Source organism: Argopecten irradians, chromosome 6 (assembly GCF_041381155.1).
Source record: "Argopecten irradians isolate NY chromosome 6, Ai_NY, whole genome shotgun sequence".
Classification (NCBI taxonomy): domain Eukaryota; kingdom Metazoa; phylum Mollusca; class Bivalvia; order Pectinida; family Pectinidae; genus Argopecten; species Argopecten irradians.
The window spans coordinates 47,495,821-47,510,223 of NC_091139.1; the positions used below are offsets into that span (position 1 = coordinate 47,495,821).

General features: G+C 37.4%; 1 protein-coding gene across 1 annotated transcript in view; it reads left to right on the plus strand.

Moving 5' to 3' along the window:
- The window catches only part of LOC138326095 (solute carrier family 2, facilitated glucose transporter member 12-like), a 53,579-nt gene that overhangs the window by 18,092 nt on the left and 21,084 nt on the right, over window positions 1-14,403 (plus strand). Inside the window, exons 5-7 of the mRNA XM_069272234.1 lie at window positions 1,160-1,266; window positions 2,984-3,067; window positions 4,670-4,773. Of these exons, the coding sequence (XP_069128335.1) occupies window positions 1,160-1,266; window positions 2,984-3,067; window positions 4,670-4,773 (295 nt within the window). The remainder of the gene's footprint in view (window positions 1-1,159; window positions 1,267-2,983; window positions 3,068-4,669; window positions 4,774-14,403) is intronic.

A 14,403-nucleotide genomic window follows, 5' to 3' on the forward strand; every position in this document is an offset into this window, starting at 1 on the left:
TTGAGTAAATATAAAACTAGCTTAATGAAACTTTGTATGTAGACTAACATCGGAAAGTTCTCAAACGAGATTGAAAATCAGAATGATTCAACAATGATTTATGGAGTTATTGCCCTTTGCACTAATTATTATTACTGGACCTTGTGAACACGATAACTTGAGTAAATATAAACCGAGCTTAATGAAATTTTGTATGTGGCTAGCTAGACTAACATTGGAAAGATCTTGGACGAGTTCGAAATTCAGCTGGATCCTACTCTAAATTAAGTACAGAGTTATTGCCCTTTGCAACAATAATTATTGAACATTTTGAATATGATAATGTGAGTTAATATTCATTAAGCTAAATGGAACTTTGTATGTAGATGTACAACATGTAAGTTCCTATTTTTTGAACAAAAGACACCAGTTAGTTAGTAACTAATTTGTTTAAAATATCAGGATACTGTTGAGGTTGTGATCTGAAGTTTCTAAATATATATATGAGTTGTTTACAAAAATCATTGATGTAAAAGGGTGAAAAATCACTTTGAAAAGAAAATGTTGGATTTTCAGGAACTCTGCTAAAAATTTTTGGGAGTTAAGGGGTTAAACTATTGATAGTATGCCTATATATCATTTCCAAGGGGTACTTGAACATTAACTTATTAAGTTGATAAAAGGTGTATGCGTTGAGCCTAACATTAAGTATTACTGTTGACTCGTACCTTAGATTGTTGTGTTGCTTGTCAATTTTGGCAAAATATGCCTAAACTGTACATTTAAGTTAATTAAGTCCACAGGGTTCATACAAATCATACACACTTTTGATCAACTTAGTTATGTTAAAGTATATCTAAGAAGTGATATATCTATAAAGGCATACAAAAATTAAAGACTTTGTTCCTTGAAATACTTATGTAATTTCTAAACCAATTATTTCTTCAGAAAATATATCACTGGATGATTATATCTTGATAACTCTGAATTCTTCATTTTGAATAGAAGTTTGATACATGTATTACATTACATCATATTGGTTGAGCTAGGCTCTAGTGCTTGCTGCTAAGGTAAGAGTTGGTATATCTGTATGATACCAGTGTCATCATATTTTTGTTTTCCCTATTCTTTTTGGTTTTTTTAATTCTTTTTTTATAATTGACATTATTATATTTTACAGGTTTTATTATAGACAAATATGGACGCAGACTGACTATCATTCTGAATGCAGGAGTTTTCCTTGTGGGGGCTTTCATTTTAGCCCTGTCCACCTCGTATCCTCTTATAGTAAGTTATGGACTATTCTCAGAAAAGTCTTATCACATGTTATCTCTCTCAGCAGAAAGGAATAAATTGATCCTTTGATTAGTCACAAATTATCTCCCCTAAAAAGATTTATTTTTAGCCCACGATCTGAGGATGGTGGGCTATTCAATACACCTTTCGTCCGTGGTCTGTTGTCAGTCTATCCTTCCGTCCGTATGTCTGTCTGTTTGTTAATAATTTTTGCTTCCCCTATATCTCAGAAAGTACTAAAGGGATCTTTTTTTCAAATTTCATATGTAGGTTCCCCTAGGGCTCTAGCTGTGCATAATGCATTTTGGGGCTGATTAGTCAACAAGATGGCTGCCAAGCACTCATCTTGGATTTTGGTAATTAAAGTTTGTTACAGCTATTTTTCAGAAAGTACTAAAGGGATCTTGCTCAAATTTGATATGCATATTCCTGTAGGGCTCTAGGTGTGCATAACGCATTTTGAGACCGATCAGTCAACAAAGTGGCCACCAGGCAGCCTTCTTGGATTTTGATAGTTAAAGTTTATTACCAGTATTTCATAGATAGTACTGTTGGAATCTTTCTCAAATATCATATGTAGGTCCCCTAGGGACTTAGTTGTGTCTATTGCATTTGGGGCAGATCAGTCAACAAGATGGCCCCCAGGCAACCATCTTGGATTTTGATAATTGAAGTTTGTTACCACTATTTCTCAGAAAGTGCAGTTGGGATCTTTTTCAAATTTCTTATGTAGGCTCCCAAAGGGCCCTAGTTGTGCATATTGCATTTTGGGACTAATCAATGATCAAGATGGCTGACAGGACGCTATCTTGGAATTTGATACTTGAATTTTGTTACCACAAAATCTCAGAAAGTGCTGAAGCGATCTGTCTTAAAGTTAATCAATACATAATATGCAGTAGAAACTCGAAAAGCAGAGAAAAATTCCCTCTTTCCATTGTCAGACGTAGATCATTCTTTGGTGGGCACCAAGATCCCTTTGGGAACTCTTGTTAATTATTGATCTTTGTTATTACTCTAAATGTAAATTGATATGAAGACTAAAATTCAATTATCTCCCCTGGTATTTACTGGTTGATCCTAGTCAAATGTGAAAACAGTTATCTCCCCTGGTATTTACTGGTTGATCCTAGTCAAATGTAATAACAGTTATCTCCCCTGGTATTAACTGGTTGATCCTCATCAAATGTGATAACAGTTATCTCCCCTGGTATTTACTGGTTGATCCTAGTCAAATGTGATAACAGTTATCACCCCTGGTATTTACTAGTTGATCCTAGTCAAATGTGTTAAGTATCTCCCCTGGTATTTTCTGGTTGATCCTAATCAAATGTGATAACAGTTCTCTCCCCTGGTATTTACTGGTTGATCATAATCAAATGTAATAACAGTTATCTCCCCTGGTATTTACTGGTTGATCCTCATCAAATGTGAAACAGATATCTCCCGTGGTATTTACTGCTTGATCCTAATCACATGTGATAACAGTTATCTTCCTTGGTTAGCAATGACTGATTCTGCTTAGAAGTTGTACCTTTTATGTTTCTACTATACACTCTGAATTATACCGAATAGGTTTGTTGATTTCTTGAATCAATCCATTTATGAAAATCACTTGACAATTAACCTTATCTAGCCTTTAATTTAACAGCACTTGGCTTCTTGGTCTATAATTGGAGAGATCTTTGAGTAATTTTGTAATTTACAGTTGTTTGGTCGTCTAGTCATTGGAATAGCTGTTGCTGTGTCGGCTACAGGAGAATGTGTATATATCTCAGAGATAGCACCCGCTGTAAGTATGGATATGTCTCAAAATATATCAGAGATAGCACCCGCTGTAAGTATGGATATGTCTCAAAATATATCGGAGATAGCACCCGCTGTAAGTATGGATATGTCTCAAATATATTAGAGATAGCACCCGCTGTAGGTATGGATAAGTCTCAAAATATATCAGAGATAGCGGCCGCTGTAAGTATGGATATGTCTCAATGTCTCAAATATATCAGAGATAGCACCCGCTGTAAGTATGGATATGTCTCAAAATATATCAGAGATAGCACCCGCTGTAAGTATGGATATGTCTCAAATATATCAGAGATAGCACCCGCTGTAAGTATGGATATGTCTCAAAATATATCAGAGATAGCGGCCGCTGTAAGTATGGATATGTCTCAATGTCTCAAATATATCGGAGATAGCACCCGCTGTAGGTATGGATATGTCTCAAAATATACCAGAGATAGCACCCACTGTAAGTATAGATATGTCTCAAAATATACCAGAGATAACACACGCTGTAAATATGGATATGTCTCAAAATATCTCAGAGATAACACGCTGTAAGTATGGATATGTCTCAAAATATACCAGAGATAACACCCGCTGTAAGTAAGGATATGTCTCAAAATATACCAGAGATAACACCCGCTGTAAGAATGGATACGTCTCAAAATATATCGAGATAACACCTGCTGTAAGTATGGATACTTCTCAAAATATATCGAGATAACACCTGCTGTAAGTATGGATATGTCTCAATGTCTCAAATATATCGGAGATAGCACCCGCTGTAAGTATGGATATGTCTCAAAATATATCGGAGATAGCACCCGCTGTAAGTATGGATATGTCTCAAATATATCAGAGATAGCACCCGCTGTAAGTATGGATAAGTCTCAAAATATATCAGAGATAGCGGCCGCTGTAAGTATGGATATGTCTCAATGTCTCAAATATATCGGAGATAGCACCCGCTGTAGGTATGGATATGTCTCAAAATATACCAGAGATAGCACCCACTGTAAGTATAGATATGTCTCAAAATATACCAGAGATAACACACGCTGTAAATATGGATATGTCTCAAAATATCTCAGAGATAACACGCTGTAAGTATGGATATGTCTCAAAATATACCAGAGATAACACCCGCTGTCAGTAGGGATATGTCTCAAAATATACCAGAGATAACACCCGCTGTAAGAATGGATACGTCTCAAAATATATCGAGATAACACCCGCTGTAAGTATGGATACTTCTCAAAATATATCGGAGATAGCACCCGCTGTAAGTATGGATATGTCTCAAAATATCTCAGAGATAGCACCCACTGTAAGTATGGATATGTCTCAAAATATACCAGAGATAACACAAGCTGTAAGTATGGATATGTCTCAAAATATACCAGAAATAGCACCCGCTGTAAATATGGATATGTCTCAAAATATCACCTGCTTTAAGTATAAATAATAATTAAATATGTTTCAAAATATATCAGAAATAATGAATAAGTGAAATTAAGTATTGTTAAAGTACCATAGGAGCCTACAAACTTAAAAAATAACATGTTACTTATGAGTGTATGAAGGATGGATTTGTTAATTTCTTCAGAAAAAACGTGGAGTACTGGTGTCCCTTAACGAGCTTGGCATTACACTAGGACTACTTCTGGCCTATCTCATTAACTTCTTCTTCATACAAGTCGACAATGGCTGGTAAGTGTGTACCATATGGTATCGGTCAAAAAGTAATTTCACATAGAATTTTACTTAAACTAGAAGGATACAGAAAGAAATAGTTTCTACACTAGCTAGTTATCATCACATCTTTTCAGAATACCGTATTTGACCTAAAGAGGGTGCCTGCTGTAATAAAGGTGCCCCTGCCTTATTCTTAGGGCGAGCATACTCTCGCCCTATTGTTTTCCTTGTCGGGTGTGGAGTCTGTGTACATCCGCTAAGCGCAGGTTCCAACTGCGCACTTGATACCGGAAGTCACTCTCTTACAAACCACTTAATAGATTTCGCCGTGATTTAGTAACACCAACCTTTAAAAAATAAGAGATATTTATCAGCGATGTTCTTCTGTAAATTAACAATGGTGACATTAAACAGTGCTTAACACGTTCATTTTGTTTAAACTTCAAGCGGCGTATCATACAAACTCTTGCATCGGTCACGATATTCTAAGCATCTGATTGACTTTGGAAACCTCTGGAACAATACAATGCGAATCAGGTTTATGTAGCCAATAAAAGAAAGTGACGAAACGGATAACTTTTTGTAACGGCCAAGACATTTACAGTGTTACTCGGCAGATTATATTTATTTAACATCATCCTAGGTCCTAGGTATACATATACGTTGTACTATCGCTTACTAACCTCAGTGGCCATAGACAGTATTTGCTATGGTTCTAATAAATATTTATAAAATCCAGCGGCGTAGCTAGGGCTGGATGGGGCTGCATGCCTGGAGGTGCAGGGGGCTGTCGCTTCTTACTCAGGGTCCAGGGCGAAGCCCCGGTAGGGGGGTATGGGGGACGAAGGCCTCCAGAAGCTGACGGGAAATTGTTACAATGTAGTAACCATTTTACTTCTATGGTAACTTTTAACGTATATACCAATGGTTAAATGGAGGTAATGATATTTTGTTGATAAACATGCAAAGCTATACACAAAATTAGAACAGTGGTGATTTTTTTTATATACATATAATCGTACTATAATAGACTCCCCTGACAAGTGGTCGAACAATAAACACCGATTTTTGTCTGTAAAAATTAAAAAAGTAAGCACTGAGAGAATGTTGTGTTATTTTAACAGATGAAAAACTTATGGCGAATATTTTAAACAAAATTGAAATTAAGTTTACGTGTTGGTTTGTTTATGACAGCAAGTCAAAGACCACTGTCAAAATGGTGGAAATTGCGTAAGAAGGGGACCAGTCCTTGACCACCTCAATAAAAACAAGAGGCCCAAGGGCCTTAACGGTCATCTGACTCATGGCACAAAACAACAGTCACAGTATAATGGAGTGGTTAACAATTAATATAAGCAATACAAGGAACTTTTTTTTGAATATGTAAGTTTCTGAAATAGGTAAAGGTCATTTGTTGAACAAACTTGGTAGCCCTTCATCCATATATGGTATTAACCCATTCAAGGATGAAGGAGGAGTCGGATTTCAAAGCCAAATATCAGCAAAGCTCCCATTTTGGACCCCTGACGTTCTATCCCCATGGGTCTTACCTCGTCCTTTATAAAATATGTTCCCCCTTCTGAGCCCCGCCCCTCTGTCCCCTAGGGTCTTACCTAACTCGTTTATATTAAATATGATTGTCCTTCCCCAGTGATGTTTCACACAAAATATGGATGCATTAATCCACTTAAGGGTTAGGAAGGAGTAGGCTTTTAAAGCAAAATTTAATCAAAATTCCCCATTCTGAGCCCCGCCCCTCTGTCCCCAGGGGTCGGGCCTAACTTGTTTATATAAAATATGGCAGTCCTTCCTCTATGATCTTTTACGCAAAATATGGATGAAATCCACTAAAGGGTTAAGGAGGAGTAGGATTTTAAAGCTAAAACAAGTACTCATTGTAATGGACACTAATACATAATTCCCCAAACGACCCCCTCCCCATCTCCACCTGTGACAAATTAAGAATGCAGTTGCACAGTATATGAACATTTTGAAAGAAATTTTGAGGTACTTTTACATTCAATGAATTGCAGACGAAAATTTGAAAACAGGAGGTTTGCCCAGCAAAAATCTTTCAAAATTTTTATCATACTGACAAGCATTCCTTTATAACCCTTTATACTAAATTTCATTGAAATCAGAGACCAAAATATAAAAACAGGAAGTTGGCCCAGTGGCCATCTTGGAATACCAAAATCTTTACCAAAATGTTTGCATGTTGTTCGCCATCCCTTAAAACCTCTACAGACTAATTTTTGTTGAGATCAGAGACTGAAACCTGAAAACAGGACGTGGGCTCGCAGCCATCTTGGAATACTAAAATCTTTATGAAAATATTTGCATGTTGTTTGCCATCCCTTTAAACCTCTAGACCAATTTTCATTGAGATCAGATACTGAAGACTGAAAACAGGAAGTGGGCCAGTGGCCATCTTGGAATACTAAAATCTTTATATAAAATATGATTGTCCTTCCCTAATGATGTTTTACACCAAATATGGATGAAATCCTCTCAAGAGTTGAGGAGGAGTAAGATTTTAAAGCTAAAATTAAGAAAATTTGCCCTTTTGGGGCCCCACCCCTCAGCCCCTAGGGGTCCGACCAGGCTCATTTATATAAAATATGATTGTCTTTCCCAAATGATATTTCATACCAAATATGGATGAAATCCATCTAAGGATGAAGGAGAAGTAGGATTTTAAAGCTTAAATTAAGAAAATTTGCCCTTTTGGGGCCCTGCCCCTCAGACCCTAGGGGTCCGACCAGGCTCATTTATATAGAATATGACTGTCCTTCCCTAATGATGTTTCACACTAAATATGGATGAAATCAACCCAAGGATGAAGGAGGAGGAGTAGGATTTTATAGCTTAAAATAAGAAAATTTGCCCTTTTGGGGCCCCACCACTCAGCCCCTAGGGGTCGGACCAAGCTCATTTATATAAAATATGATTGTCTTTCCCCAATAATGTTTCACACCAAATATGGATGAAATCCATCCAAGGATGAAGGAGGAGTAGGATTTTAAAGCTAAAATTAAGAAAATTTGCCCTTTTTGGGGCCCAACCCCTCAGCCCCTAGGGGTCGGACCAAGCTCATTTATATAAAATATGACTATCCTTCCCTAATGATGTTTCACACCAAATATGGATGAAATCAACCCAAGGATGAAGGAGGAGTAGGATTTTAAAGCTTAAAATAAGAAAATTTGCCCTTTTGGGACCCCACCCCTCAGCCCCTAGGGGTTGGACCAAGCTCATTTATATAAAATATGATTGTCCTTCCCTAATGATGTTTTACACCAAATATGGATGAAATCCTCTCAAGAGTTGAGGAGGAGTAAGATTTTAAAGCTAAAATTAAGAAAATTTGCCCTTTTTGGGGCTCACACCCCTCAGCCCCTCAGCCCCTAGGGGTCCGACCAGGCTCATTTATATAAAATATGATTGTCTTTCCCAAATGATATTTCATACCAAATATGGATGAAATCCATCTAAGGATGAAGGAGGAGTAGGATTTTAAAGCTTAAATTAGAAAAATTTGCCCTTTTGGGGCCCTGCCCCTCAGACCCTAGGGGTCCGACCAGGCTCATTTATATAGAATATGACTGTCCTTCCCTAATGATGTTTCACACTAAATATGGATGAAATCAACCCAAGGATGAAGGAGGAGTAGGATTTTATAGCTTAAAATAAGAAAATTTGCCCTTTTGGGGCCCCACCACTCAGCCCCTAGGGGTCGGACCAAGCTCATTTATATAAAATATGATTGTCTTTCCCCAATAATGTTTCACACCAAATATGGATGAAATCCATCCAAGGATGAAGGAGGAGTAGGATTTTAAAGCTAAAATTAAGAAAATTTGCCCTTTTTGGGGCCCAACCCCTCAGCCCCTAGGGGTCGGACCAAGCTCATTTATATAAAATATGACTATCCTTCCCTAATGATGTTTCACACCAAATATGGATGAAATCAACCCAAGGATGAAGGAGGAGTAGGATTTTAAAGCTTAAAATAAGAAAATTTGCCCTTTTGGGGCCCCACCCCTCAGCCCCTAGGGGTCGAACCAAGCTCATTTATATAAAATATGATTGTCTTTCCCCAATAATGTTTCACACCAAATATGGATGAAATCCATCCAAGGATGAAGGAGGAGTAGGATTTTAAAGCTAAAATTAAGAAAATTTGCCCTTTTTGGGGCTCAACCCCTCAGCCCCTCAGCCCCTAGGGGTCGGACCAGGCTCATTTATATAGAATATGACTGTCCTTCCCTAATGATGTTTCACACCAAATATGGATGAAATCCACCCAAGGATGAAGGAGGAGTAGGATTTTAAAGCTAAAATTAAGAAAATTTGCCCTTTTTGGGGCCCAACCCCTCAGCCCCTAGGGGTCGGACCAAGCTCATTTATATAAAATATGACTATCCTTCCCTAATGATGTTTCACACCAAATATGGATGAAATCAACCCAAGGATGAAGGAGGAGTAGGATTTTAAAGCTTAAGATAAGAAAATTTGCCCTTTTGGGACCACACCCCTCAGCCCCTAGGGGTTGGACCAAGATCATTTATATAAAATATGATTGTCCTTCCCTAATGATGTTTTACACCAAATATGGATGAAATCCTCTCAAGAGTTGAGGAGGAGTAAGATTTTAAAGCTAAAATTAAGAAAATTTGCCCTTTTGGGGCCCCACCCCTCAGCCCCTAGGGGTCCGACTAGGCTCATTTATATAAAATATGATTGTCTTTCCCAAATGATATTTCATACCAAATATGGATGAAATCCATCTAAGGATGAAGGAGGAGTAGGATTTTAAAGCTTAAATTAAGAAAATTTGCCCTTTTGGGGCCCTGCCCCTCAGCCCCTAGCGGTCGGACCAGGCTCATTTATATAAGATATGACGGTCCTTCCCTAATGATGCTTCACACCAAATATGGATGAAATCAACCCAAGGATGAAGGAGGAGTAGGATTTTAAAGCTTAAAATAAGAAAATTTGCCCTTTTGGGACCCCACCCCTCAGCCCCTAGGGGTTGGACCAAGCTCATTTATATAAAATATGATTGTCCTTCCCCAATAATGCTTCACACCAAATATGGATGAAACCCGCTTAGTGGTTAAGGAGGAGTAGCGTTTTAAAGGAAAAAGTTTACGCACGACGGACGGCGCACGGCGCACGATGATGGACGAATCACGATGACTATAGGTCATCCTGACCCTTCGGGTCAGATGACCTAAAAATTAAACATAGTATTTATGACTATTTTTCTACCTATTCTGTTCTATTTCTAACAATTACAACAACAAAAATTATTTTCTAAATCAACAATCTGTTCATATTCGACAAAAATAAAAGTCAACTATATTTCGTGAGTAGACACCGGAAATCATGGATTAACAGGCGTTTTAACGGGGTGGGAAGTGAACCAAAATTGAAAAATTCACTTTGGCCAAGAACATGTTGCAATTACTATTTCAGTTGATTTGCTTTCATTTTAATATAGTTATATGTTTTTAGAATATTTCTAACTTTACATGTGATGTTGTTTATTGTGGTATTCGTAAGTGTTTCCCGATTCAAAATCCACAATTGCTTGAGGGATTTTGGTGAAGAAGTCTAATAATGTCTTTGACATGATTCAAACATAATCAAATTTAACAACTAAATGCACTTGGTAACCTGAAGTATATAGACTATTCTAATAAATTTCCAGAATGGCCAATCTTCAAGTCTTTCAAATGTGCACAAAGTTATGTTAGACATAAAGTTGGACATATAATATGTATTTATCCGTAATTTATATTCTGCAGCATTACGTGAATTCAAATGTGTTTTTTTTCTGACTGTATAAAAATATAAGTCAGGTTATTATGCACGGGCGCTACGCCACTGAAATCACCCAGCCTTGGGTAAGAGAAACAGAATAAAATACATCATACAATATCAGTCTGGATGACTGAGCTCTAGATCTAATGTACCCAGAAAGGCATTCAAGCATGACACAGATAAGTCACAACGTGCACAGAGACTGGACAGTGCTGTACGGACGACTATTTTGAACAGCAAAACAAGTCTATCGTATCAATATCAATAAGATAACAAATCAACTTCTATGTAACAAACAACACAGTTAACAAAGTTCACAGTAATTTCACATTTATAGGTCTGATGAAGTAATTTAAAGGAAATTATTTATAATACATCAAGGACATAAAACAATCTCACAAGGATAATGAGCGATAGTGCTATGTATGTACACCTGTTTCCGAGGATGATTTCATACAGGCTTGTGAGTATACATATATGTATATCTGCGGGTTATTTATGAATTAGGTGTTACAGTTTTGTACATGCAAAATATCTCACCGCAGAAGCCTTATACATGTAGATGCATATCGTTCTGGAAATTAAAGTTTTAAGAAGTATTTAGCAAGCACTTAATGTCTAACAGACATATTTCTAGCTCTTAAAAAAATAAAATGCTGCATTGTCCAGCTATCTTGTATCACAAATAAACAACACACTTACCTTACTTTAGAATTTTATTTCCTATCTAATTTACAGAATAAAGTAACAACCACATATTTATCTGATATTAGATAGATTGAATGTCAATGACCTGGACTGACAGTTGTGTTTCATTGTGACAGCTGACAGGTTGAGATGGCCCCTTTCACTCCAGTATTCTGTCAAGACAACAGGGTCCAGGTGCTAGAAAACATCAAAGGATTTTCGCTATAGTCCGTTTCAAAGTTTGAGGCAGTTCCCTTTGAAGTGACGACTGTCTAGCTGCAAGCTTTTGGGCTATAGTCTATTTCAAATAACTTTAGAAATAATAAGTGCACCCCCAGTTACCCGCGCTCTGCACCCACTTTAGGTCTAATATGGTATTTTCTTTGTTACTGGCAGATTGCATTATCATTGGATAATTTACCAGGTTTATGAAACTTATTAGTCTCCTGCCAGTGAAACCGGAGGGGACTATAGTGTTTGTTCCCGTCTGTCTGTCTGGAAAATACAGCTTACCTGTTACCTGTTACCTCTTCTTAGACACCGTAGTTAGCTGGTTCCAGCTAGTTGTGGCGCGTTTTGTTCATTTACTAAATAGTTGTCCGGTTGTGCCATATAAAAACTGGGGTAAAACTTGCATGGTACTGAATTCCAGTGAGTGTTCAGTCGGTTTTTAAACGAGTTCAGAGTAGGGGCTTCTACTACGAAGTTGGGAAGGGAGTTCCATGAATCTACCACTCGCCGACTAAATATACTTTGTGTGACTTTAGTCCTGCTCTGTTTCTTAAAGAGTTTTAAACTATTACCTCTAGTATTAGCTGAAGACATTGTAAATAGCTTATCTTTATCTAGTTTATCTATACCATTCAGAATTTTATAGACTTCGATCACATCGTTCCTTTTACGTCTATATTCTAAGGTGGGAAGTCCCAACTTTTTAAGTCTTGAATGGTATGGTAAATTTTCAATAGAGTGAACTCTTTTAGTGGCTCTACGTTGGACGTTTTCGAGAGCGATCTGATCTTTTTTTAGCAGTGGAGACCATACCTGGGTTGCATATTCTAAGTTAGGTCTAATTAGGCTTTTGTACAGGGTTAAGAACATGGTTATATCTATATAGACAAATGTCCTGAATATTAGACCCAGTATGCGATTTCCTTTATTAACTGCTTGACTAACATGCTGACTAAATTTAAGTTTGTTGTCGAAAAGTACACCTAAATCTTTCTCACACTGTACCTTCTCTATTTGTTCACTTTGTGGGAAGGAATAATGCGTGTCTTGTTCTAGATTGCCTATATTGAGGTGTTTGCATTTTTTAGTGTTCAAGGCCATTTTCCAGTCTCTAGTCCAAGTGACTACACTGTCTATGTCTGCTTGAAGTTCTTGAGACTCGGTGGGGTTGTTATTGTTTCTAAAAAATTTAGAGTCGTCAGCAAATAATTTTATTGTGCTATGTTGGACTACTTCGGGCAGGTCATTGATATATATCAGAAATAGAACAGGACCTAAGACACTACCTTGTGGTACACCACTAGTCACATCTACTCATACATGCCATATTTTTCTAGGGGTGGAAAGGGAGATTGATAACCATTTTGAGGGATTTTGGTCTCAAAAGAGGGAGGTATACGCGCTACAATATATGAATAAATTAAATATCTGCTTTTTTTATGATGAAATTCTGCATTCATATTGAATTTTACTGAAATAAAGGAATGTGTGGTTTTGCAAAAGTAGTCACATCCCTATATACACCCAGTTCTGGAGCAGTTTTATTGTTCGAAATATTAGTCTGGGCTTTTTAATAATCTCTGACAATAACGGATAATTAACTTAGATAAAGTTCTTAAATTTACAAGCATTAAATTAAAAAAAAAACCAGAATCGTTACAGTAGTATTCAAAATGTAATTTAATCTGAGAGAGAAAAAAAGTAAATTTCTTTTTAATTTTATTTATTTAAATTACTGATAAATTTTTATTATTAATATATTTTTTTTCTAAAAATAAATTCACAAAGAAATTCCAAAAAAATAATACTTTTTCCATTTTTAAAAACGTGGTTATTAGGAAATCCGGAAATTCTATAAAATCCGGATCATCTACCTATTACAATTACCCAAAATGGTGGCCATTACGATTGCAAAGTTTGTGACATCCATCAAATACAGATAGGCCTATTTAACATTAAAAACGTGAGTACATCATTCACAGTTGTAAGCAGTATTTGTTTTGTTGTAATGTTCACTAGCTGTAGTCATAAAATCTATTGAAAGGCCAGCTGATTGTTTTCTAGGCGGCCGATCGGCTTCTTGACTTCAGTTTACGTAATACACAGACGTGAGTGAAAGTGACACAACAAGCCAAGGTGGAAATAGCCCAAGGCTGCTAATTAGGGCCACTTGGGTGTTGGTCAGGGGGTCAGGGGGTCAGGGAGTGGTTACTCTCGTGCTGAAATTAACCTAGCATGTACACAAATGTGGCAACGAAAATAAAACGGAGGGGTTTATAGAAATCGGGGATTTAGACTCTCCTGCTGGGAGACAATAAAAGGCTTTAAAATACGGGAGGTTTTGTTTCACGCCGGGAGGTATGGCATGTATGTCTACTAGTCCAGAAGTTTCACCATGAATAACAACTCGTTGCTGTAGATTGGATAAGTCTTCTATCCACTTCAGTACTTTTCCAGTGATACCGTAACCCTTTAGTTTTTAGCTCACCTGGCCCGAAGGGCCGGTGAGCTTATGTCATGGCGCGGCGTCAGTCGTCCGTCCGTCCGTCCGTCCGTCCGTCAACATTTCCTTTAAATCGCTACTAGTCATAGAGTTCTGCATGGATTGTAACCAAATTTGGCCACATACATCCTTGGGGAAGGGGGAACAGAACTTGTATAAATTTTGGCTCTGTCCCCCCCGGGGCAGGAGGGGCGGGGCCCAATAGGGGTAATAGAGGTAAATCCTTTAAATCGCTACTTGTCCTAGAGTTCTGCATGGATTGTAACCAAAATTAGCCACAAACATCCTTGGGGGAAGAGAACAGAACTTGTATAAATTTTGGCTCTGACCCCCTGGGGGCAGGAGGGGCGGGGCCCAATAGGGGAAATAGAGGTAAATCCTTTAAATCGCTACTA